Source organism: Anser cygnoides, unplaced genomic scaffold, assembly GCF_040182565.1.
Source record: "Anser cygnoides isolate HZ-2024a breed goose unplaced genomic scaffold, Taihu_goose_T2T_genome scaffold_54_1, whole genome shotgun sequence".
Lineage (NCBI taxonomy): Eukaryota > Metazoa > Chordata > Aves > Anseriformes > Anatidae > Anser > Anser cygnoides.
Genome location: NW_027103076.1, coordinates 532,123 through 557,407, shown reverse-complemented (window position 1 = coordinate 557,407; position 25,285 = coordinate 532,123). Strand labels below are relative to the sequence as shown.

Sequence of the window (25,285 nt, the reverse complement as noted above, 5' to 3'; positions counted from 1 at the left end):
CACTACGTCAATTCACAGCCACCACAGCGTGCCGATGGACATCTTTCTGTGCCAAAAGAAACAAGTGCTTTGTCCTCTTGATATCAAAGGTAGCCACCTATAGTTACGGAACCATGAACAAGACCTTAACTCTGACCAGCAGGAAAACTTAGGACAACTGAGTGCAGATCCTGCCAATTTCTACCAGTTCCAACTGTGCTTTAAGTCTCATTGCAAAGCCTCAGTTAGAAAAAGGATCACCTCGGGGTATCCAACAAGAAGAAGAGTTGTTTTCTTTTTTTTTTTTTTTTTTTTTTTTTTTAATATACCATAGGACTATGCAGTTCAATCATCAATCATCTTGGAAAGCTCAAGGAGGAGGTCATCCTCATCCTTCCCTGGGTCCAAGTCGAGCTCGGCTTCCGGTATGCCGTCTGAGAGTTCCCAGAGTAGCATCTCTAAATCCTCGTCTACAGATACGGGCGCGTTGCCTGTGGAACTCAGCCGGCGTGTCCTTGCTTCTTCTAGCTGGGAAGAAGCTGAAGTCGAGCTTGAGAACTCCATTGGCTCCACGGATTCTGCCTGGCTTCCAAGATGTGCTTCAGGTCTTGGCAGAGCAAGGAAGAGAACAATCAGTATATGCCATTTCTTAACGGGAAATCCCTTTTCTGCAAACCGGCTCTTAAAACCGTAGCCAACCCCTCCTGCACTTCAATCTTACCCAGGGATTGTTATTCAATTAACCCAGGGCTACATTTAGAGCCCAATATATTAGCAGGTACATTTTTCAGTTTGGGGGTTTCTCTGTGAAGCCAGAGCACCCGGAGTCTAGCAAAGATGGGAAACCAACATGGCCTCCCGGAAGCCCAGTGTCCGAGAACTACATCTCCCGGCATGCTCTGGGAAAACAATATGGACTCCCGGAAACCCGGTGGCCAAGAACTACATTTCCCAGCACTCCCCAGAAAATTGAGCCTCGCAGCGTGCCGTAGGACGCCATTTTTTGCTCTGTTACATTACCGGGTTCGTGTTTATGGAGGGTTTTCCCGCCGTTTTGGGGGGTTTCCCCTCAATTTCGGGTTTTCAGCTCTCCATTTCAGAGTTCTTCCCCGCAATTTTGGGGTTCCTTCCCCTAATTTGGTGCTTCGCCCCCCCCCCCCACTTTTGGGGTTCCCCCTCCATTTTGGGGATTCCCCCCAGTTCCAAGCCCCCCACAATTTTGGAGGCCCCCACCATCCTTTCTTGGCCTGCCACCCTAATATTAAGGTTCTTTCCCCCAATGTTGGGGTTCTCACCACATGTTTGAGGTTCCTTCCCTTAATTTGGGGCTTAGCTCCCCGGGATCTGGGGCTTTAACCCCAATTTTGGGGGTCCCCCCCAAGTTTGGGGATTCCTCCCCAGGTCTGGGGGGGGTCCACATTCAATTCTGGAATTTCACACTTCCATTTAAGTCTTCTTCCCCCCAATTTGGGGGTTCGCCCACCCAATTTTGGGGGTTCCTCCCCTAATTTGGGGGGGACACAACCGATTGTAGAGTCCCCCACCCTCCTTTTTTGGGTTCCCCCCTAATATTAAAAGTTCTTCCGCCCAATTTTGGGGGACCCCACAATTTTGACGTTCCTTCCCCTAACTTTGGGCTTCAACCCTTCGATTTTGGGGGGGGCTCCCCCCCTCTTATTTTGGCCTTCCGCCCTAATATTAGGCCTAACCCCTAAGAACCTTGACCCCTAACGCTATGGCAACCACGGATCTAACCCTAACCCCTACCCCAACAAACCCTAGAAACCCTAACCCTAAAAACCCTTGCAGCCCTAACCCGATAAAATTTACCACACTAAACCCCTGAAGACTGTTCTGGGGGGTCCACATTCAATTCTGGAATTTCACACTTCCATTTAAGTGTTCTTCCCCCCCAATATGGGGGTCCGCCCACCCAATTTTGGGGGTTCCTCCCCTAATTGGGGGGGACACAACCAATTTTGGGGGGGACACAACCAATTTTGGGGGGGACACAACCAATTTTAGAGTCCCCCACCCTCCTTTTTTGGGTTTCCCCCAATATTAAGAGCTCTTCCGCTCAATTTTGGGGGACCCCACAATTTTGACGTTCCTTCCCCTAACTTTGGGCTTCAACCCTTCGATTTTGGGGGGGGCTCCCCCCCTCTTATTTTGGCCTTCCGCCCTAATATTAGGCCTAACCCCTAAGAACCTTGACCCCTAACGCTATGGCAACCACGGATCTAACCCTAACCCCTACCCCAACAAACCCTAGAAACCCTAACCCTAAAAACCCTTACAGCCCTAACCTGATAAAATTTACCACACTAAACCCCTGAAGACTGTTCTGGGGGGTCCACATTCAATTCTGGAATTTCACACTTCCATTTAAGTGTTCTTCCCCCCCAATATGGGGGTCCGCCCACCCAATTTTGGGGGTTCCTCCCCTAATTGGGGGGGACACAACCAATTTTGGGGGGGACACAACCAATTTTGGGGGGGACACAACCAATTTTAGAGTCCCCCACCCTCCTTTTTTGGGTTTCCCCCAATATTAAGAGCTCTTCCGCTCAATTTTGGGGGACCCCACAATTTTGACGTTCCTTCCCCTAACTTGCGGCTTCAACCCTTCAATTTTGGGTGGGCTCCCCCCCTCTTATTTTGGCCTTCCGCCCTAATATTAGGCCTAACCCCTAAGAACCTTGACCCCTAACGCTATGGCAACCACGGATCTAACCCTAACCCCTACCCCAACAAACCCTAGAAACCCTAACCCTAAAAACCCTTACAGCCCTAACCCGATAAAATTTACCACACTAAACCCCTGAAGACTGTTCTGGGGGGTCCACATTCAATTCTGGAATTTCACACTTCCATTTAAGTGTTCTGCCCCCCCAATATGGGGGTTCGCCCACCCAATTTTGGGGGTTCCTCCCCTAATTGGGGGGGACACAACCAATTTTGGGGGGGACACAACCAATTTGGGGGGGGACACAACCGATTTGGGGGGTCCCCCCAATTTTAGAGTCCCCCACCCTCCTTTTTTGGGTTTCCCCCAATATTAAGAGCTCTTCCGCCCAATTTTGGGGGACCCCACAATTTTGACGTTTCTTCCCCTAAATTGGGGCTTCGACCCTTCAATTTTGGGGGGGGCTCCCCCCTTAGTTTGGCCTTCCACCCTAATATTGGGCCTTAGCCCTAAGAACCCTGACCCCTAACACTACGGCTCCCACGGATCTAACCCTAACCCCTACCCCAAAAAACCCTAGAAACCCTAACCCTAAAAACCCTTACAGTCCTAACCCGATAAAATTTACCACACTAGACCTACGCCTAAAAGCCCTAACCCTAAAAATTAAGACCCTCTAAACCCTAACCCAAAACGTAAAGATTCTCAAAGCCCTAACGCTGGAGACCCTAACCTTAAAAAAAAAAAAATAAGACCTTAAAACCCTAACCCTAAATACCTGACCATAACTAAAACCCTAAGACCCTAACCCTAAAAACCCTATCAACACTAAAACCACAAAATACTTTAAAACCTTAACACACTAACCCCCAAACCCTAACCCTTATAACTCCAACCCTAACAACCTTAAAATCCTAACCCTAAACCCTGGAAACCCTAACCCTGAAACCCAACCCTAGTGCCTTAGCCCTGAAACCTTAAAACCCTAACACCTTATTAGAAACACTCTGTAACCAATACCATAGGCTCAGGCAAGTATCTCAGTGAGGTAGCATTTTTATTCACGATTGCAATGGCAGGCGTCCCACAAGCCACCTACTAGTTCCATAACACAGTTTATATAATTTTTTTTTTCCTCTCGGTGACCAGGACCCTCCCCAGTTTCCCCATTGACTGGGTAATCCATGTTCACAATCTATCCAGTGCTTCACAGAAAATACACAGCTGCTGGCCTGTTACTAGTCAATTTTATTTTTTTCTTGACTGTTTTCCTCTTTGAGGTGGTAATGTTTCTTACACCGTGATTTCCACCCAATTGCTCTAAGGATTCTGGTTGTCTGCATTTTACAAGGTTGTCTGTTAAGCTTTCTTATCACTGCAAGCATATATCAATACCACCTTCCTTCCCTCTAAACGATGTAACTCTGTGCAAAAACATTTTTATTCCCACAACCTTGATCCCCTTACCCTAAAATCCTTATTCTCTTTAACCCTAACAACTCTAACCACAACCCTAACCCTTCATATCAACCCCCCGACGCTAATGACACTGACTAATGATCCAAACCCCAAACCCCAGGCAACCAACAAAGAAACAGACACAAAGCTGAAAACTACAAAAAAGGCAAAACCCTGGATACAGACCCCAAATCACAAACACGCTACCAAAATGCTACAGAAAAGCCCCAGACGCAGGCCCCAAGCACTACAGCTAGGCCCCAGAAGCTCTAGACACATCCCAAAGCCAAAATGCAATCCCCAAACACTACAGAAAAGCCCCCAAACACCAGACACAGGCTGCAGAAGTCTACAAGCAGGCCCCAGCCACACCCGGATGCAGACCCCAACTGTCCACAAGCAGCTCCCAACCCACCCCCCCCATGAACTGGACCCCCCACCACCACCACCCAGATGCATGCCCCAGGTCCCAGGCCTCAGCCCCAGCCCCCACACCCCAGACTCAGGCCCCAAAGGTGTACAACCAGCTCCCAACTGCCCCCCTCAAAGGGAGGCCCCAAAGCCTGCCAGAGGACCCTAGAGCGTACAAGCAGCTCCCAACCCCCCCGGCACAGGCCCCAACCCCCCCCCAGACACAGGCCCCAAAGGTGTACAAGCAACTCCCCATCCTCCCCAGAGGCACGCCCCAAAGGTGTACAAACAGCCCCAACCCCCCAAGACCCAGACCCCTACAGCGTAGAAGCAGCTCCCAACCCCATGCCCCCAAGGCACATGCCCCAACCCCTCCCCCAAGGCAGGCCCTAACAGTGTACAAGCAGCTCCCACCCCCCCCCCAGACGCAGGCCCCAAAGGTGTACAAGCAGGCCCCTACAGTATACAAGCAGCTCACAACCACCCCCCCAAAGGCAGGCCCCAACCCCCTCCAGATGCAAGCCCGAAAGGTTAAAACCAGCTCCAACCCCCCAACCCCCCCCGCCCCGCGCAGATGCAGGCCCCAAAGGTGTACAAGCAGTTCCCAACCCCTCCAAGGCAGGCCCCAAAAGTGTACAGGCAGGCCCCTACAGTGTAGAAACGCTCCAACCCCCCTCCTTCCACCTCGAGGGAGGCCCTCCCCCCCCAGTATACACGAAGCTCCCAACCCCCTCTCAGAGGAATGCCTAAAAAAGTATACAAGCAGCTCCTAACACCACCCCCCCACCCCCAAAAGAGGCAGTCCCCAAAGGTGTACAAGCAGGCCCTCAAATCCCTTAGGTGTACAAGCAGGCCCTTCAAATCCCTTAGCCCCTGCGCCAGCTTTATTGGCGAGCAGCGAGGCTGGGGGGGGAGGGGGGCAAGACAGCCTTAAATAAAATACAAATATAAAAAGTGTTATAAATGGCTGTTATAAATCCAAATAGGATTACAATCAAAGTTTACAATTTATTAAACGAATAGAGGCAAGCAAGCAGCGCTGGATGCGCCGGTGATTCAAAGATCATAAATCCAATTTCTGTAAGTGATTTATTCTTTATTGAAGGCGCCGGATGCACGGGGGATCTTTCCGCCTATCGTGCATCCCGAAGTGAAAAGCCGTCCCAAATTTATACATCACAGTGATTAATATTTTATTAACGCCTATACATATTCATTATCTAACCCCGCCTACTCTCGCTTCTCATGCTAATCAGTTTTTTGTGTCCTGCGCCTGCGCAGATCCTCTCAGTGGTCTTGGGCAGGGGTCGTCGAGCTGTGGTCGGTGGTCTCAGAGAGGAAGGCCATAAGTCTTCCTCACAGTGTACTTTTCACCCTTGGTCAGGATTCTGCTGAATTAGCTTTCTTCCTAACCGCAAGGACTGTTTTTTCTTCGAATCTTCTGCTCATTATTTTCTTATCTTGGATTCCAATGTCTTGTTCGAGATATATTGCCCGTATATGTCCTATTTCGAGATACATTGTCCGTACATCTGTTTCCTGCCCTACACCTAATGTTCTGTTCTCCTTTAATAGTTTCATTCTTAACCCTTTCTTATCTGGAATCGCCTCAGCTTCCCTAATCAATCCCCCCTTTTCTTTTCCCCATGCAAATTCTTTTGCATTGCATGCCCTTATCATTAGCAGTATCGCAGTAACATACATACAAATATTCCTACTACCAATAACATAACCAGATCAGTAAAAACTTGTTCTAACTATTGAAAATTGGGTAACCATGAGGTTAACTTATTCCATATTTCCTCAAAGCCCCATGAAATGTTATCCTTACTAATCTTATACAGAACCTTTGTTTGTTTCTATATTTCCTCTATGTCGGTAGAGACCTTTCCGAATACAAAAATTCTTCTTCCCAGCCTCTACGATATGTATCCCTCAATACCTTGCCATGTACTCTCGTCAGGGAAGCTAATATTGCCATTCGTTGTAACAATTTCCAATTCCAAACAAGTATTACAAAAGATAATATTAAACTTATACCAACTAACATCAATAGAACAATAATTGGGTGACACAATGTGTTCAAAATCCCAGTTGCAGTTGGCGACCATCCAAAGAGTTTGTCCCACCAGCTATGATCTGTGTCTTGTTTTACTCTTTGCAAAACTCTGTTTATTTCTTTTGTATCATGGTGGACAGTGATTAAAGTCTTCTCTCCATCTTCCTGAATGCCTTTTAAAATTTTGATCAGGTCTTGGTGTTTAAGTAATTGCTTCACTAGCGTGAGGTTCATCCCAATAGGTGTGGGTAATAACTTGTGATACATTGTGTTGTTGGACTTGATCAACTGGTGGGATACCACTGGTGCTGAATATAAAAAATCACACCCGATGATTCTAACAAAGTTACAAATACAAAAGTTAGAGTGATTTTTGCTAGGTAGAGTTATGTTTTCCTTATCTACTTCTACAAAAGCACAAGCAGTTCTTAAACACACACAGCCTTGACCAATATATACAAGCACAGTCTTTTGACTAGTATTTGGATGAATTTCAAAGTGGCAAACACCTTGCTCAGTGTCAAGACAGACATCCTGAGCATCAATTGTGTTGCTCTCACAAATAAATCCTTGTTGTTCCCGGGTAACACATGATTCTAGATTCACAGACTGCCATTTCCCGTTCTTCATCCGGGCCCAGGTTCTATGCTCCGAAGGATAGAGCACTGTTTCCTCATGATTTAACCCTAGTGCAACAATGGGGTGGATAACATAAACTGTAGCATTACGTATAGTAAGCACAAAGGCAGTAGCCATGTTAATAATGGGATCATAGGTAAAATTTACCAGAGTCCACCAAGATTGGAACTTCTTTTCAAAATCATTGGCATTGTCCCAAACAATCTTTCGGACTTCAGCCGGAAAAATGCCTTCACTTCCTTCCCTAATGATCAAGGCAGCCGTTGCCTGCATCCATAACTGTACCTGTATACAACTAAGAGCTAAAGATACATTATCTTGCGCCATACTAAGTGCATCTATTATTAGTCTGTGGTCCTGGTCTTCAGCCTTTTCCCATATTGGTAACACCTTTGAAACTTGCCATTGGCTAGTTCCCAATGCCAGTAAGGATGATTGCAGGGGCTGTTTTAGTTTTGTCAAATCGCTTGTTGCTGTGGCTAGCTTATTCATTAGTATTTCTGAATCAATTCCATTTAAAACTCCTAATCCTGTTCCTAGCATTCCAGTTAAGTCTCTTTGTGTTCTGCCCCTGAGGTGTACTTGCTTTTGTGACCATATTGTCCAGCCTTCTAATGATGTCTTTAGGAAAGGAGAACAGGCTGGTTGAACTGCTGAGATGTTAATTTGTATTAGCAATTCAACACGCTTGAGAGACCATTCTGGATTAAATAACAATTGTTGTTGGCCTGTGTTCCTTACTACATATGGGCCTGTTTCATAAATTTTGGGTTCCAGCTTGACTGGGGCTTGGGCATAGGTTGTAGGGGAAGGAAGTGCAATAGGGGGTCTCACTGTCGTAGGAAGTATAGCATATATTGTAAAATTTATCATGAGGCTCTCGCCTTCCTTGATCTCGAGCTTTTGACCATTATTAGTCCAAAAACAGTTAACTGCTACAGTCTGTGTTAATATAAAATTATACCAACAATCTAATTTACCTGGGCGGATACAACCTTCTTGTTGGCCACTTTTGGAAGTCGGTTTTACTAAAATCCCCGTTGCTTTCTCGTGGGCTGTTCCATTAATCATACGGCACCCTATTTCAATTTCGTCCCCTACAGTTCTTTGGTGTATCCACCCTTCCCCTAAATTTCGCCATTCTGATAATGCATGTAAATGATCACCATTTGTTCGCCAAATAACCACAACAGCTAACTTTCCATTAATGCTCTTATCCTCTGTGGTTACGGCTTCAGACCAAGGCCACCCACCATTCTCTATCATCATAGAAGCACCTTCCAATTCTTGAATCACAATTACAACTATAAGCCACAGAAATAAAACAATTCTGTTAACTAAATTTCTGCTAACTACATTACTAAATACTCCTGACCATAGTGTCTTCATTTCGCTTGACTGAACTTTAGTTTCAGTTCACCGTCACCCAGCGTTACTTTCCAGGGGGCTTTTGGAGCTTTCTTCACTCTCGAATAATGGATCCAGGCCGTTTGCTCCTTAATCTTGATGGCGGTATGTGTTGTCAGCAGCACCTGGTATGGTCCCGTCCACTTTTCTTCCAAAGGGCGACCTGCAAATGCTTTTACATACACATAATCCCCAGGTTTAAAGGGGTGGATTGGTTGGTCCAGCCCTCTAGCCCTGGTTCCTGAGACAACTTTAGATATTTGATCCAACTGTTTTTGGAGTCCTATTAAATAATTATACAAGTATCCCGACCCCAGTTGCGTCAGGTCCTCCCCGCTGAACAAAAACTGATAGGGTCTTCCGTATAATATTTCAAAAGGGCTTAGATTTTCCTTTGTCCGTGGTTTTACTCTAATTCTAAGTAAAGCCAAAGGGAGAGACTGAGGCCATGATAAATTAGTCTCTTGCCCTATTTTGGCTATTTGTTGTTTGATTAGATGATTCATCTTTTCCACTTGTCCGCTTGCCTGTGGTCTGTAAGGGGTATGGAGTTGCCAGTCTACCCCTAAGACCTTACTTACTTCTTGAACTATTTGCGCACAAAAATGAGAGCCTCTATCCGAGGACATTGCTGCCGGAATTCCGAAACGCGGTATTATCTCATTCAGTAAAACCTTAACCACTTCTCTTGCCTTGTTGGTTCGACAGGGAAAAGCCTCCGGCCACCCGGAAAAAGTATCTGTCAAAACCAACAAGTATCGATACCCCCCTTTTCTTGGCAGTTCTGAAAAATCTATCTGCCATTGTTGTCCTGGATAGTTTCCTTTACTGATTATTCCGAACTTTACCCTATTTTCTGTATTAGGGTTATGATGCAAACAAATACTGCATTGCTGGGTTACTTGTTTTACCGTAGTATACAGATTTCTTCCCACCAAGACTCGACTCAGATTTTTATATAAGGTGTCTGCTCCCCAATGAGTCTTATTATGTTCTGCCATGACCATAGGCCATATTAAATTAGAGGGTAGTACAACCCTATTATCTTTCAGGTATACCCATCCATCACTCCTTGCTTTTCCTCCCAGGTCCCCAATTAACTTTTGATCTTCCCGTGTGTACCTAGGTTCCTGTCCTTCACCTAAAGTTTGTATTTTACCGTCTGGTATTAAAGTGAGCGCTTCTGCCTCAGCCAATCCGGCCACCCTTTTTGCTTCTTGGTCAGCCAATCGGTTCCCTACCTCGAAGTCAGCGGTTCCTTTTTGGTGTCCCCGGCAATGTATAACAGCCACCTTCTCTGGGTGCTTTACCGCTTCCAACAACTTCAAAATCTCCTCAGCATATTTTATTTGTTTTCCTTGGGCCGTTAATAATCCTCGTTCCTTCCAGATAGCCCCATGTGCATGCACCACACCAAATGCATACTTAGAGTCTGTCCAGATATTTACTTTCTTTCCTGCTGCTAGTTCCAATGCCCGCGTAAGGGCAATTATTTCTGCTTTCTGAGCAGACGTCCCAGGGGGTAATGGTTTCGACTCAATTACCTGTTGAGTGGTCGTCACCGCATACCCTGCTTTGCGTTGTCCTTGTTTCACAAAGCTGCTTCCATCAGTATACCATGATTCGTCCGCGTCTTCCAAGGGCTCCTCCTTGAGATCTGGTCGGCTAGAATACACAGTTTCCATAGTTTCGATACAATCGTGGACCACTGGCTCGTCAGGAGCGTTACTAAGGAAAGAAGCTGGGTTCACAATGTTAGTAACCACAATTTCTACGTCATCTTGCTCCACCAGTATTGCTTGGTATTTTAAAAATCTTTGAGGGGATAACCAGTGTGCCCCTTTCTGCTCCAAGACTGCCGAGACAGTGTGTGATACCAGCACGGTTATCTTCTGTCCCATAGTGAACTTCCGAGCCTCCTGTATATTCATGATGACAGCGGCCACCGCTCGAAGGCAACCCGGCCAACCTTTACTTACTTCATCCAGTTGTTTAGAGAAGTAGGCCACAGCTCTCCTGTAGGGGCCCAGCTTCTGTGCCAGCACCCCCAGAGCCATCCCTTGTCTCTCATAGGAGTACAACCAAAAGGGTTTAGACAAGTCCGGTAGACCCAAAGCTGGTGCTCGCATTAACTCCAATTTAAGCTTCTTAAAGGCAGCCCGTGCTTCCCCCGTCCAGACCAATTTCGATTGGTTATTCTTGATGAGGTCATATAGGGGTTTTACAATTAGTCCATAATTATTAATCCATAGACGGCACCAACCTGTCATCCCTAGAAAAGTTCGTAATTCCTTAATGGTCTGTGGTTCTGGGGTACAGCAGATAGTTTCTTTCCGTTCTGTTCCTAACTCCCTTTGTCCCCCTGAAATCTCAAACCCCAAGTAAGTTACACGTGACTGAATCAGCTGAGCCTTCTGTTGAGAGACTCGATACCCATTCAAACCCAGAAAATTAAGGAGACTTATCGTCCATTGCATGCAGCTGCTCCTATTCTCAGTGGCTATCAAAAGGTCATCAACGTATTGCAGCAGAACTCCTTCGGTGTTTGGGGCCTCCCAAACCTCAAGCTCTTTTGCTAGTTGATTCCCAAAAATCGTGGGGCTGTTTTTGAATCCCTGCGGCAATACGGTCCAGGTCAATTGAGCCTTTCGTCCTGAGTCTGGATTTTCCCATTCAAAAGCAAAAAGCTTCTGACTTTCTGGGGCTAAAGTCAGGCAGAAGAAGGCATCTTTTAAATCCAGTACGGTAAACCAAACTAAATTATCTTTTAATTTAGTCAGTAATGTGTACGGGTTGGCTACCACAGGGTGTATATCTTCAGTGATCTTATTTATAGCTCTTAAATCCTGCACTAATCTATAGTTCTTCCCATCTGGCTTCTTAATTGGTAGTATAGGAGTATTATATTTCAGATTCACACTCAACCAGCAGTCCATGTTTTAAAAACTTATCCACTATCCCCTTAATTCCTTTCCTGTCTTCTAATCTTAGGGGATATTGCTTAATCTTAACTGGCCTTTCCCCTGGCTTTAATCTCACCACTATCGGGGCTGCATTTTTGGCTCGCCCAGGGATGTCAGTAGCCCAGACTCCTGGGTAAACTTGGTCTAAAATCTCCGAAGGTACTTTACCGATGGGGTCTGCTTGTATCAGCGTTAAGCTTAGCGCGGTTATCAGCTTTTCTTCTCTCACCTTTAACCCCACCTTCCCTTTTTCAAAGACAATTTCCGCTTCTAATTGTTCTAGTAAATCTCGCCCCAGCAAAGACTTCGGGGATCCTGGTAAATATAAAAACCTATGTATTCCCATCTGTTTCCCTAACTCATATTTTAAAGGCCTTAGGAAAAAGGCTTTCTCGTGCTGGCCTGTAGCTCCTATCACCGTCACAAAATCCTCATCCTCTGGTATCAATTTCTGGTTTAACACAGAATAAGTCGCTCCTGTGTCAATTAAAAACTCCACTTCCTGTCCTGATTTCCCTAGCTTAATTTTAACCAGCGGATCTGCTAGGGTAGAATCCCCCGGTCCACTTCATTGGTCGGGAGATACACTAGCTACCATCAACCTGTTCTTCTCCCATTGTTTCGGACATTCCCTTTTCCAATGACCCACTTCCCTACAATATGCACACTGATTCGGTCTCAGGGGAGGCTTTACTGACCTTCCCCTTATCCCATTCCCTCTTCCTTTTCCCCGAAAAGGTTCTTCTTGCCTCTGTAAGGCCGCAACAGTTGCCGCAGCAATAGCCCTACCCAGCCTTTGTTTCTCATTCCCTTCTCGATTCCTAAATACCCTCCATGCCTCTTCCACCAGCCTTTCTAAATCTCTCACATCCGGCTCTTTCATTTTCTGAAGCTTCCGCCTTATATCGTCCGCAGACTGACCCAAGAACAATGATACTAGCTGGACTTTACCTTCCTCAGAAGAGGGGTCTATCGTTGTAAATTTTTGCATTGCTGTCCTTAGCCGATCGAGAAATTCTGACGGGGTCTCAGTTTGCCCCTGTTTTATGGTATATAACCTAGACCAGTTTACAGACTTTGGTATCGCACTTTCCAAGGCGATCCTAATCCATTCCTGATATCTTTTTAATAACCTATAATCACCCTCATCATTATAGTCCCAGTTTGGGTCCACTCTGGGCACATATACCTCCACAGTTCCAGGTAAAACTGACGTTACCTGGGTCTGTACTTGAGTTTGTGCATTCTTAATTACCAGTTGCTTTTCCAGTTTCCGATAATGCTGCCAGCATTATCTCTATATCTTTCCAATCGGGATCTAAATTCTTTCCAATCAGCTCAAACCTCCGGGCCACTGATTCTGGATCATCCCGGTATCCTTTCACAGCTTCCTTCCGTGAATCTAACTCGGCAGTTGTGAAACGTACTTTTATCCGAGCTGGTCCGTTAGCCCCCATAGCCTGTCGTAACGGGGCTTGAATAACGGGCCCGACCTTACTTCGGGTTCGAGCCGTGATCGGGGTAAAGTCTCCATTCCCCCAACTCTCATTTTTCTTATCTATTCTGCCGTTTCCTGGTCTCGCCCCCACGCCTTGTTCTATTATCTGGGGCGGGAGGACATAATCCTCCATTCTCTCCTCTGACTCATTCAATTTCAAACATCTCTGCCCGATACTGCACGCCGAACAACATCTTTTCATTTTTCCTGCCCCTTCCTTCTTCATATCCTTTTCTATTGCCAGGATCAAAGGATCCTGTGGGGCTAAGTTAATTCCACACTCCTTCTGCCATTCCGGGTGGTTTCTCAAAGTGAAAAACATATCTGCGTATGACACCTCATCCCACTTTCATTCTCTCCTTAGAAACAACATTAACTGTAGTAGAGTATTATAATTTAAGGTTCCATTCAGTGGCCATTTCCCTCACAATCCAACTTATAAAGTGGCCACCATTGATTACAATATTTTATCAACGTTTTCTTATTTTCAGTTCCACCGGGGGATCCCCCTATATTTTTCCAATGACTCAAGATACATCCCAACGGGCTTTTCTTTGGAATCCCACTACTCTGCTGCCCCCCCATGTTACAGTTCAGAATGTTTCTTGTTACACAATACAAGCCGGCAGCTTTCCACAATAACACCAAGATCCTAGTAACGTTATAAAGTGTACAATCAAAATCCCAAAGACAATAGCCAAGGTCAAGTTCCACATTTAAACACAACGTAACACTAACCTCGCATGCAAAGGTAATTTGTTTCCCAACAGCAACTGAGTGCTTTCCAAAAAACCAAATGCCGTCCTGCAGAAAACTTTTACTTTCCGACTTACAGACGACCCCAATTGACCGGTCAACCAAATAAACCAAAATAAAGAATATAATCACTTACAATGATGGGGTCCGTGTCTGCCTCCGCAGTGATCCGTTGAGTCGAGGAGTCCCTCCGGGAAATCCCGGGGGTACCCTAGGGAGTCCTGTTCCCAGCGGGTCCTGCGGTCCGACAGAGAAGAAGTCCCATCTGGGTCGCCAGATTGATTCAAAGATCATAAATCCAATTTCTTTAAGTGATTTATTCTTTATTGACGGCGCCGGATGCACGGGGGATCTTTCCGCCTATCGTGCATCCCGAAGTGAAAAGCCGTCCCAAATTTATACATCACAGTGATTAATATTTTATTAACGCCTATACATATTCATTATCTAACCCCGCCTACTCTCGCTTCTCATGCTAATCAGTTTTTTGTGTCCTGCGCCTGCGCAGATCCTCTCAGTGGTCTTGGGCAGGGGTCGTCGAGCTGTGGTCGGTGGTCTCAGAGAGGAAGGCCATAAGTCTTCCTCACAGTGTACTTTTCACCCTTGGTCAGGATTCTGCTGATTTAGCTTTCTTCCTAACCGCAAGGACTGTTTTTTCTTCGAATCTTCTGCTCATTATTTTCTTATCTTGGATTCCAATGTCTTGTTCGAGATATATTGCCCGTATATGTCCTATTTCGAGATACATTGTCCGTACATCTGTTTCCTGCCCTACACCTAATGTTCTGTTCTCCTTTAATAGTTTCATTCTTAACCCTTTCTTATCTGGAATCGCCTCAGCTTCCCTAATCACCGGGAGTGTCTGCTCCCCCAGGACGCACACCTGTTACGTAAGGCGGCTGGTTTTGATGCTCCCAGGCTAATACATATTCATTACTACTTCGAGAAGAGGCAGGGTTATTAGAATTGGTTTCCGGAATCCGAAACCCCTCCCAGGGGCGCCTGCATACCAGTCTCTGGTGGTTTCTCGGGGCTTGCTCGGGCTGAATGCTGGTTGTCTTCCTCCCAGACTTTTGTCCTTCAACTGTCCTTCAGCTCCCCCTTCCTCCTCGTTTGGGTGCCTCTGCACCGGATTTCAGAAACTCTAGCAACATCCCCTGCAGTAGTCAGCACTTTTCCCTAAAAACCCCTTTGTTCTCTTATCACCTAGACCCGGGCCTCGATGTTAACCCTTCAAATCCCTTAGTGACACGAATTGCTGGACCATTCCTTACAAAAGGAAGGATAAAATATGTAGAGGAGCAATGGCACACGCGAAAGCCCAGCGCCGCGGGCAGAGGCAGCGAAGGTTGACGGCAGAACAGTGCTCGGTTTGAACACGGAGAGGGAAAGCGAGGGGAAGGTGGCCGAAGCCGGCCGCAGTCTCTGAGCTCTCCTCCTCCTGATTGTTTTCTCTCAAAGCCATTTCTGTCTGTGTGCGGGCACCCGGAGCCGGCAGAAGTCCCCGTGAAGTCCTTCGGCAGGACGGAGGGCTGCGTGGGCTCCAGTGAGAGAGGGAGTTAGGAGAATCTTATCAAGTAGAGATAGAGCGCTGACAGCATTAAACTAGGATGCTACTTAGCGTCTTTGCTAACTATGGTGCATTGTGCCAATTAACTAAAGCAAGAAGCCTTGGGCCCCTTACCAAGGTCAGTCTCCTAATAAGAGAGCGAGCCTATCTTAAGAAACTGGGAGAAACTGGTCCTGCAGGTGGACAAGAGCCAAGGAGCAACTGAGTCTGTGCAAAGACAAGAGGTCAACTAGCGGTGACGAGGAAGAGTCATCAATCTTCATGCCCACGACCTCCCGTGCTGCCCAGCGATGAATAAAAATACCTACTTTACAATCTCACTGATTGTGGAGTCCCTTTTCCGCAAGTCACTAGCAGCGGTTTCTTCCGCAGAGGTTTTCCCAGAGCCGCTTCAAAGCTTCCCTCGCGGAGCTGGGGCGTCACAGGGGGTCGTCAAAGCACGCACGCGCACACACACGCACACGCACACACACACACACAGGCATTGTTGTCCAAACAGAAAGTATTTACAACAAATTCGACAAGCGGTTTTCCTCTGCCAGCAGCAAATGCCTGAGGGCCCCTACAGCTTCACAAATCATAGCACAAAGAGCCTAAAGTTCCTCTAAAATTTAGGGAAATGATTCAAAATAGATCTGCTAGGGGAAAACGATCACTGGCGGCAGGGTACACAATACACGCGAGTCTCAGCTCTCCTCTGCAGGGTCAGTGCCCACGCCCAAGTGCGACGCTGATGGCACCCGAACATTTGCTGTAGCAGGCAGCAGAGCCAGCAGCTCAGGGGAGCAATTTTAAAAACCAGGAGGCACTTAAACCAACCCTTAATTGACCCAGTTACTGCAGGAGAGTCCCGACTACTCGCCCTGGAGTCCTACTGTCACCAGCAAAAAGCACCAACCAAAGCTTGGGGGAACTTTGGTACAGCACAAGAGAAGGGAGTGGGGGTAGCGTAGCCGTATCGCAGAGCTGCTGCTTTTCACACCATTTTATCATCCCTGATAATTGAAAGTAAGGCCGGGTGGGCTGACCCCACCACCACCACTCCTGGCAGCATGTTTGGTCCACAACGCTAGAATAATTATTTTGCTCCCTCCCGCCCCTACAGCTTCATCATCTGAAAAGATTACAGTCAAAACAATGGCATACACAAATAAAAGTCAAGAGTTGACATAGTAACTCCGGGATTTGGGTATCAACTGTCCGAGAAATCAGAACACCCAGGCTTCACAATGTGCCCAACATCGAGCTGTGCCAAGGCGGGAGGGAAGGAAGAAGCTTTCCGTTTAAGCCTTCAGAGCATCGCTCCATCACTACGTCAATTCACAGCCACCACAGCGTGCCGATGGACATCTTTCTGTGCCAAAAGAAACAAGTGCTTTGTCCTTTTGATATCAAAGGTAGCCACCTATAGTTACGGAACCATGCACAAGACCTTAACTCTGACCAGCAGGAAAACTTAGGACAACTGAGTGCAGATCCTGCCAATTTCTACCAGTTCCAACTGTGCTTTAAGTCTCATTGCAAAGCCTCAGTTAGAAAAAGGATCACCTCAGGGTATCCAACAAGAAGAAGAGTTGTTTTCTTTTTTTTTTTTTTTTTTTTTTTTTTTAATATACCATAGGACTATGCAGTTCAATCATCAATCATCTTGGAAAGCTCAAGGAGGAGGTCATCCTCATCCTTCCCTGGGTCCAAGTCGAGCTCGGCTTCCAGTATGCCGTCTGAGAGTTCCCAAAGTAGCATCTCTAAATCCTCGTCTACAGATACGGGCGCGTTGCCTGTGGAACTCAGCCGGCGTGTCCTTGCTTCTTCTAGCTGGGAAGAAGCTGAAGTCGAGCTTGAGAACTCCATTGGCTCCACGGATTCTGCCTGGCTTCCAAGATGTGCTTCAGGTCTTGGCAGAGCAAGGAAGAGAACAATCAGTATATGCCATTTCTTAACGGGAAATCCCTTTTCTGCAAACCGGCTCTTAAAACCGTAGCCAACCCCTCCTGCACTTCAATCTTACCCAGGGATTGTTATTCAATTAACCCAGGGCTACATTTAGAGCCCAATATATTAGCAGGTACATTTTTCAGTTTGGGGGTTTCTCTGTGAAGCCAGAGCACCCGGAGTCTAGCAAAGATGGGAAACCAACATGGCCTCCCGGAAGCCCAGTGTCCGAGAACTACATCTCCCGGCATGCTCTGGGAAAACAATATGGACTCCCGGAAACCCGGTGGCCAAGAACTACATTTCCCAGCACTCCCCAGAAAATTGAGCCTCGCAGCGTGCCGTAGGACGCCATTTTTTGCTCTGTTACATTACCGGGTTCGTGTTTATGGAGGGTTTTCCCGCCGTTTTGGGGGGTTTCCCCTCAATTTCGGGTTTTCAGCTCTCCATTTCAGAGTTCTTCCCCGCAATTTTGGGGTTCCTTCCCCTAATTTGGTGCTTCGCCCCCCGCCCACTTTTGGGGTTCCCCCTCCATTTTGGGGATTCCCCCCAATTCCAAGCCCCCCACAATTTTGGAGGCCCCCACCATCCTTTCTTGGCCTGCCACCCTAATATTAAGGTTCTTTCCCCCAATGTTGGGGTTCTCACCACATGTTTGAGGTTCCTTCCCTTAATTTGGGGCTTAGCTCCCCGGGATCTGGGGCTTTAACCCCAATTTTGGGGGTCCCCCCCAAGTTTGGGGATTCCTCCCCAGGTCTGGGGGGGGTCCACATTCAATTCTGGAATTTCACACTTCCATTTAAGTCTTCTTCCCCCCAATTTGGGGGTTCGCCCACCCAATTTTGGGGGTTCCTCCCCTAATTTGGTGGGACCCGACCAATTTTGGGGGTCCCCCCCAATTGTAGAGTCCCCCACCCTCCTTTTTTGGGTTCCCCCCTAATATTAAAGAGTTCTTCCGCCCAATTTTGGGGGACCCCACAATTTGGCCGTTCCTTCCCCTAACTTGGGGCTTCAACCCTTCGATTTTGGGGGGGGCTCCCACCCTCTTATTTTGGCCTTCCGCCCTAATATTAGGCCTAACCCCTAAGAACCTTGACCCCTAAGCCTATGGCAACCACGGATCTAACCCTAACCCCTACCCCAACAAACCCTAGAAACCCTAACCCTAAAAACCCTTGCAGCCCTAACCCGATAAAATTTACCACACTAAACCCCTGAAGACTGTTCTGGGGGGTCCACATTCAATTCTGGAATTTCACACTTCCATTTAAGTGTTCTGCCCCCCCAATATGGGGGTCCGCCCACCCAATTTTGGGGGTTCCTCCCCTAATTGGGGGGGACACAACCAATTTTGGGGGGGACACAACCAATTTTGGGGGGGACACAACCAATTTTAGAGTCCCCCACCCTCCTTTTTTGGGTTTCCCCCAATATTAAGAGCTCTTCCGCTCAATTTTGGGGGACCCCACAATTTTGACGTTCCTTCCCCTAACTTTGGGCTTCAACCCTTCAATTTTGGGTGGGCTCCTCCCCTCTTAGTTTGGCCTTCCGCCCTAATATTAGGCCTAACCCCTAAGAACCTTGACCCCTAAGCCTATGGCAACCACGGATCTAACCCTAACCCCTACCCCAACAAACCCTAGAAACCCTAACCCTAAAAACCCTTGCAGCCCTAACCCGATAAAATTTACCACGCTAAACCCCTGAAGACTGTTCTGGGGGGTCCACATCCAATTCTGGAATTTCACACTTCCATTTAAGTCTTCTTCCCCCCAATTTGGGGGTTCGCCCACCCAATTTTGGGGGTTCCTCCCCTAATTTGGGGGGGACACAACCGATTTTAGAGTCCCCCACCCTCCTTTTTTGGGTTCCCCCCTAATATTAAAAGTTCTTCCGCCCAATTTTGGGGGACCCCACAATTTTGACGTTCCTTCCCCTAACTTGGGGCTTCAACCCTTCAATTTTGGGGGGGGCTCCCACCCTCTTATTTTGGCCTTCCGCCCTAATATTAGGCCTAACCCCTAAGAACCTTGACCCCTAAGCCTATGGCAACCACGGATCTAACCCTAACCCCTACCCCAACAAACCCTAGAAACCCTAACCCTAAAAACCCTTACAGCCCTAACCCGATAAAATTTACCACACTAAACCCCTGAAGACTGTTCTGGGGGGTCCACATTCAATTCTGGAATTTCACACTTCCGTTTAAGTGTTCTGCCCCCCCAATATGGGGGTCTGCCCACCCAATTTTGGGGGTTCCTCCCCTAATTTGGGGGGGACACAACCGATTGTAGAGTCCCCCACCCTCCTTTTTTGGGTTCCCCCCTAATATTAAAAGTTCTTCCGCCCAATTTTGGGGGACCCCACAATTTTGACGTTCCTTCCCCTAACTTGGGGCTTCAACCCTTCAATTTTGGGGGGGGCTCCCACCCTCTTATTTTGGCCTTCCGCCCTAATATTAGGCCTAACCCCTAAGAACCTTGACCCCTAACGCTATGGCAACCACGGATCTAACCCTAACCCCTACCCCAACAAACCCTAGAAACCCTAACCCTAAAAACCCTTACAGCCCTAACCCGATAAAATTTACCACACTAAACCCCTGAAGACTGTTCTGGGGGGTCCACATTCAATTCTGGAATTTCACACTTCCATTTAAGTGTTCTGCCCCCCCAATATGGGGGTTCGCCCACCCAATTTTGGGGGTTCCTCCCCTAATTGGGGGGGACACAACCAATTTTGGGGGGGACACAACCAATTTGGGGGGGGACACAACCGATTTGGGGGGTCCCCCCAATTTTAGAGTCCCCCACCCTCCTTTTTTGGGTTTCCCCCAATATTAAGAGCTCTTCCGCCCAATTTTGGGGGACCCCACAATTTTGACGTTTCTTCCCCTAAATTGGGGCTTCGACCCTTCAATTTTGGGGGGGGCTCCCCCCTTAGTTTGGCCTTCCACCCTAATATTGGGCCTTAGCCCTAAGAACCCTGACCCCTAACACTACGGCTCCCACGGATCTAACCCTAACCCCTACCCCAAAAAACCCTAGAAACCCTAACCCTAAAAACCCTTACAGTCCTAACCCGATAAAATTTACCACACTAGACCTACGCCTAAAAGCCCTAACCCTAAAAATTAAGACCCTCTAAACCCTAACCCAAAACGTAAAGATTCTCAAAGCCCTAACGCTGGAGACCCTAACCTTAAAAAAAAAAAAATAAGACCTTAAAACCCTAACCCTAAATACCTGACCATAACTAAAACCCTAAGACCCTAACCCTAAAAACCCTATCAACACTAAAACCACAAAATACTTTAAAACCTTAACACACTAACCCCCAAACCCTAACCCTTATAACTCCAACCCTAACAACCTTAAAATCCTAACCCTAAACCCTGGAAACCCTAACCCTGAAACCCAACCCTAGTGCCTTAGCCCTGAAACCTTAAAACCCTAACACCTTATTAGAAACACTCTGTAACCAATACCATAGGCTCAGGCAAGTATCTCAGTGAGGTAGCATTTTTATTCACGATTGCAATGGCAGGCGTCCCACAAGCCACCTACTAGTTCCATAACACAGTTTATATAATTTTTTTTTTCCTCTCGGTGACCAGGACCCTCCCCAGTTTCCCCATTGACTGGGTAATCCATGTTCACAATCTATCCAGTGCTTCACAGAAAATACACAGCTGCTGGCCTGTTACTAGTCAATTTTATTTTTTTCTTGACTGTTTTCCTCTTTGAGGTGGTAATGTTTCTTACACCGTGATTTCCACCCAATTGCTCTAAGGATTCTGGTTGTCTGCATTTTACAAGGTTGTCTGTTAAGCTTTCTTATCACTGCAAGCATATATCAATACCACCTTCCTTCCCTCTAAACGATGTAACTCTGTGCAAAAACATTTTTATTCCCACAACCTTGATCCCCTTACCCTAAAATCCTTATTCTCTTTAACCCTAACAACTCTAACCACAACCCTAACCCTTCATATCAACCCCCCGACGCTAATGACACTGACTAATGATCCAAACCCCAAACCCCAGGCAACCAACAAAGAAACAGACACAAAGCTGAAAACTACAAAAAAGGCAAAACCCTGGATACAGACCCCAAATCACAAACACGCTACCAAAATGCTACAGAAAAGCCCCAGACGCAGGCCCCAAGCACTACAGCTAGGCCCCAGAAGCTCTAGACACATCCCAAAGCCAAAATGCAATCCCCAAACACTACAGAAAAGCCCCCAAACACCAGACACAGGCTGCAGAAGTCTACAAGCAGGCCCCAGCCACACCCGGATGCAGACCCCAACTGTCCACAAGCAGCTCCCAACCCACCCCCCCCATGAACTGGACCCCCCACCACCACCACCCAGATGCATGCCCCAGGCCCCAGGCCTCAGCCCCAGCCCCCACACCCCAGACTCAGGCCCCAAAGGTGTACAACCAGCTCCCAACTGCCCCCCTCAAAGGGAGGCCCCAAAGCCTGCCAGAGGACCCTAGAGCGTACAAGCAGCTCCCAACCCCCCCGGCACAGGCCCCAACCCCCCCCCAGACGCAGGCCCCAAAGGTGTACAAGCAGGCCCCTACAGTATACAAGCAGCTCACAACCACCCCCCCAAAGGCAGGCCCCAACCCCCTCCAGATGCAAGCCCGAAAGGTTAAAACCAGCTCCAACCCCCCAACCCCCCCCGCCCAGCGCAGACGCAGGCCCCAAAGGTGTACAAGCAGTTCCCAACCCCTCCAAGGCAGGCCCCAAAAGTGTACAGGCAGGCCCCTACAGTGTAGAAACGCTCCAACCCCCCCCCCTTCCACCTCGAGGGAGGCCCTCCCCCCCCAGTATACACGAAGCTCCCAACCCCCTGTAAGGAATGGTCCAGCAATTCGTGCCACTAAGGGATTTGAAGGGTTAACATTGAGGCCTGGGTTTAGGTGAGAAGAGAACAAAGGGATTTCTTCAGAGAAAAACTGCTGACTCTGCACGGACGTGCAGTAACTTCTGACATCAAGCCAAGAGACCAATAGATAATGAGGAAGAATATGAGCCTCCCCAATCGAGCGGCCCCCAAGAGACTAACAGAGACTGATAAGCAGGCGCACCTGGGAGGACTTCGGATTCGGGAAACCAATTATAATAACCCTGCCTCTTCTAGAAGTAGTAATGAATATGTATTAGCCTAGGAGCATAAAAACCAGCCGCCTTACGTAACAGGTGTGCGTCCTGGTGGAGCAGAGACTCCCGGCGCACCCAGCGCTGTTTGCTTGCCTCTATTAGTTTAATAAATTGTAAATTTTGATTGTAATCCTATTTGGGACTCAGTCATTTATAACAATTGGGGGCTCGTCCGGGATGGTCTTGGTTCCTGAATTCTGACTTGATCTAGGAGGGGCGCCCCCATCATTTGGTGGCTCCTGTTCGAGTCGGGTCAGGAATAACACCATCTTGAACCTGAATAAGGGCAAGCAAAGATTTAGATTTTTTTATGAGCTCCCTTTGCCGGCTGCAGCACTATATTTTGCCCGTAATTCTGCGCGCGAAGATCCGAACGAAGACGACGGAGTCGTAAGTATTTAAGGCGTATACCGTTCGGTTGGGTGGGATTCGGTTGCCTGTGTGTGTGAGAGTGTGACTGAGACAGAACGTAGTTCCAAAGCGATTGTGGAGGTTTTCTAACCGCGGTTCCAATCTCCCACGAGGGACTTGGCCGGTGAAGGACCGAAGCGATTCCTGTAGGATTCGTGGGTGGGTGATAGGTCCTAAACCCCCTGCAAGACACTCTCACTAAGGCAACCAAGGGCTGTAGGAATTGCCACAGTAAAATTCCTAGATGGGTCAGACAAAATTGAAGACCCGGGACCAGAGAAAAGGGAGCAAATTACCAGACATACCACCAGAAAGTCCATTAGGGATAATGATTAGAAATTGGAACGATAGGGGCCCCAGAAAAGGAAAAAAGTAAATTAAAAATGGTTCAGTATTGTATGATAGAATGGCCAAAGGAACCTTTAAGACCACATGTCTTTTGGCCCATTTTCAGATCCTTTGAAGACTGGGTTTGCCAGGCCTTAAATATACATGTTAATTCAAAGGAACCTTTTTAGCCAGGAGGAAAGTGATTATGCGGGATTATGGATCAGGACTTCACGTCCTTTTCCAGCCTCAATATTTACGCTAAAAGCAGACGAGAAGTTTGAAGAAGAAGAAAAAAAAAAAAATGGAAAAAGAAAAAAGATGATGAATGGGAGTCATTGGATAACCTACCACCTCTATATCCTAACAATCCACCCCCGGTGGTGCATCTTGTAATCCTATTTTATTCTTAAATGTTTTGACTGTGTCAAGGAGGAAGGTGGGAGCATTATCTAATTAACAGTTTAGAAGTTTGGGTATACTCGCGGTGGTGTTTGGTCAGTTTCCCAAGTATCAGGGGAAGGGGGCTGACTGATTATCAAAGTGGTAGAACGGAGAGTCACTTCTTTGGTGGTTCGGGCCTGAGCCCTGGGAATTCGGTAAGAAGGGGGAGAGCGAATTTATTTAGGTCTCAATACCTTTTAAACCCCCATCTTGACGGATACACAGGAGTGATTCCTTGTTTTGTGTAGGCTTACTAACAAAATGCATGAGAAAAATTAGCATTCGGCTTGAAATTCGGTCTTATTGAAATGTAAATTTTGTGAAAAAGGTGGTATTGTTTGTCTAGAAGACAGAAGGCTGATTGCTTCTGGTGTTTTTCCGAAATCCTGTGGATTTATGATTGGAATGGGGCTCATTAATAATCTGAAATAGTGGAGTTTGTATGTGGAAAGAAGAGTTTAATCCCAGAGAATTGGGACATTTGGGAAGAAGATTAGGAAAAGATAGTAAAAACCTGCAATAAAAAGGTTTGCATGGAAATTGAAACAAGGGACAGTAACTAATATAAATAAATAAAAGGGAATGGGAAATCAAGGAAATGGGTAAAATCCAAAACAAAGACGTCCAAAAAAAAAAAGCCTCCTCGGGTGCATATTGGCACATTGGAAGGATATTGTTAGAAATGGGGGCACAGAAAGCAAGAGGACTTTCACTACGTATTGCAATGAATGGTGGCCACTATATAAGATAAATGGCCACTTTATGGATCAATCGACTATAACAGTGTCTTGCAATTAATGTTGTTTTTGAGGAGAGAAGGAAAATAGGATGAAATGTTGTATACTGATAAGTTGTTTCAGCATCTTGGAGGGAAAAGGTTTGGAATTAAGTTGGCCCCTGACTGAGCCTTTGGTGTTGGCATTAGAAAAGTACAGGCTGGAGACAGATAAAGGAAGTGTTAAAAGGGTTGTTGAAGGTGTTAAAGGTTGTGTGGCATGTAGTATTTAACAGAGCTGTTTGAAGTTGAATGAGCAGGGAAAGAGGATGTAGGAATGTTAATAGTTCCGTCTCAACCCGAGGCTGAGATCTCTAAATCGCGGGTGTGAGCCCTCTGGGGCAGAGGGACCGTGATGGGTCCAAGAGAGTTGTCATGGAAACAGAAAAGCAGCTAACTCTTAAAACAACCTGAGTTCATGTGTGAGCTCAGATTGCCAGTGGGACTGCTCAGGGAACTTTCAACGATTGCATTCCCCTGACCGACCCCCTCACTGAGACCCTAATCACCCCGGAAATTATGTAAATACCAAAATCTGGTTAAATTGGCTATTGGGAATTGAGAATCTGTTCCAACAAGGTCCAAAAGAAACCCCTATGGAATTTATGGAATTTTTGAATTTTTGGACCAACTTTGAAATGCAATGAGAAAAAAAAAAATGGACCTGGCTTAAAAAAAAAAAAAAAAAAAAAGAGGCAATTGGCTAGCCTCTTTCCAGGGCAATCGGCCCCTGATATCAGAAAGAAATTGTCTTAGGCTGCAGGACAATCTTACAACAGTCAGGAATGACGGGGA

General features: G+C 46.9%; 1 protein-coding gene across 2 annotated transcripts; it reads right to left on the bottom strand.

Moving 5' to 3' along the window:
* Positions 1-5,609: 5,609 nt before the first annotated feature.
* LOC136786290 (uncharacterized) lies at positions 5,610-14,676 on the bottom strand. 2 transcript variants are annotated; one of them, XM_066989599.1, is made up of 2 exons: positions 13,993-14,676; positions 5,610-8,811 (listed from the first exon to the last, which is right to left on the bottom strand). In XM_066989599.1, the coding sequence occupies exon 2, from the start codon at positions 8,619-8,621 to the stop codon at positions 6,405-6,407; it is 2,217 nt and encodes a 738-aa protein (XP_066845700.1). In that variant the 5' UTR covers positions 8,622-8,811; positions 13,993-14,676; the 3' UTR covers positions 5,610-6,404. The 2 variants fall into 2 exon arrangements, with proteins under 2 accessions (XP_066845700.1, XP_066845699.1); XM_066989598.1 differs by lacking the exon at positions 13,993-14,676 and adding an exon at positions 10,184-13,002.
* Positions 14,677-25,285: the final 10,609 nt, after the last annotated feature.

Coding starts and splice junctions, on each gene's coding strand:
- LOC136786290 (XM_066989599.1), bottom strand. CDS start 8,621: ATGAAGACACTATGGTCAGGAGTATTTAGTAATGTAGTTAGCAGAAAT.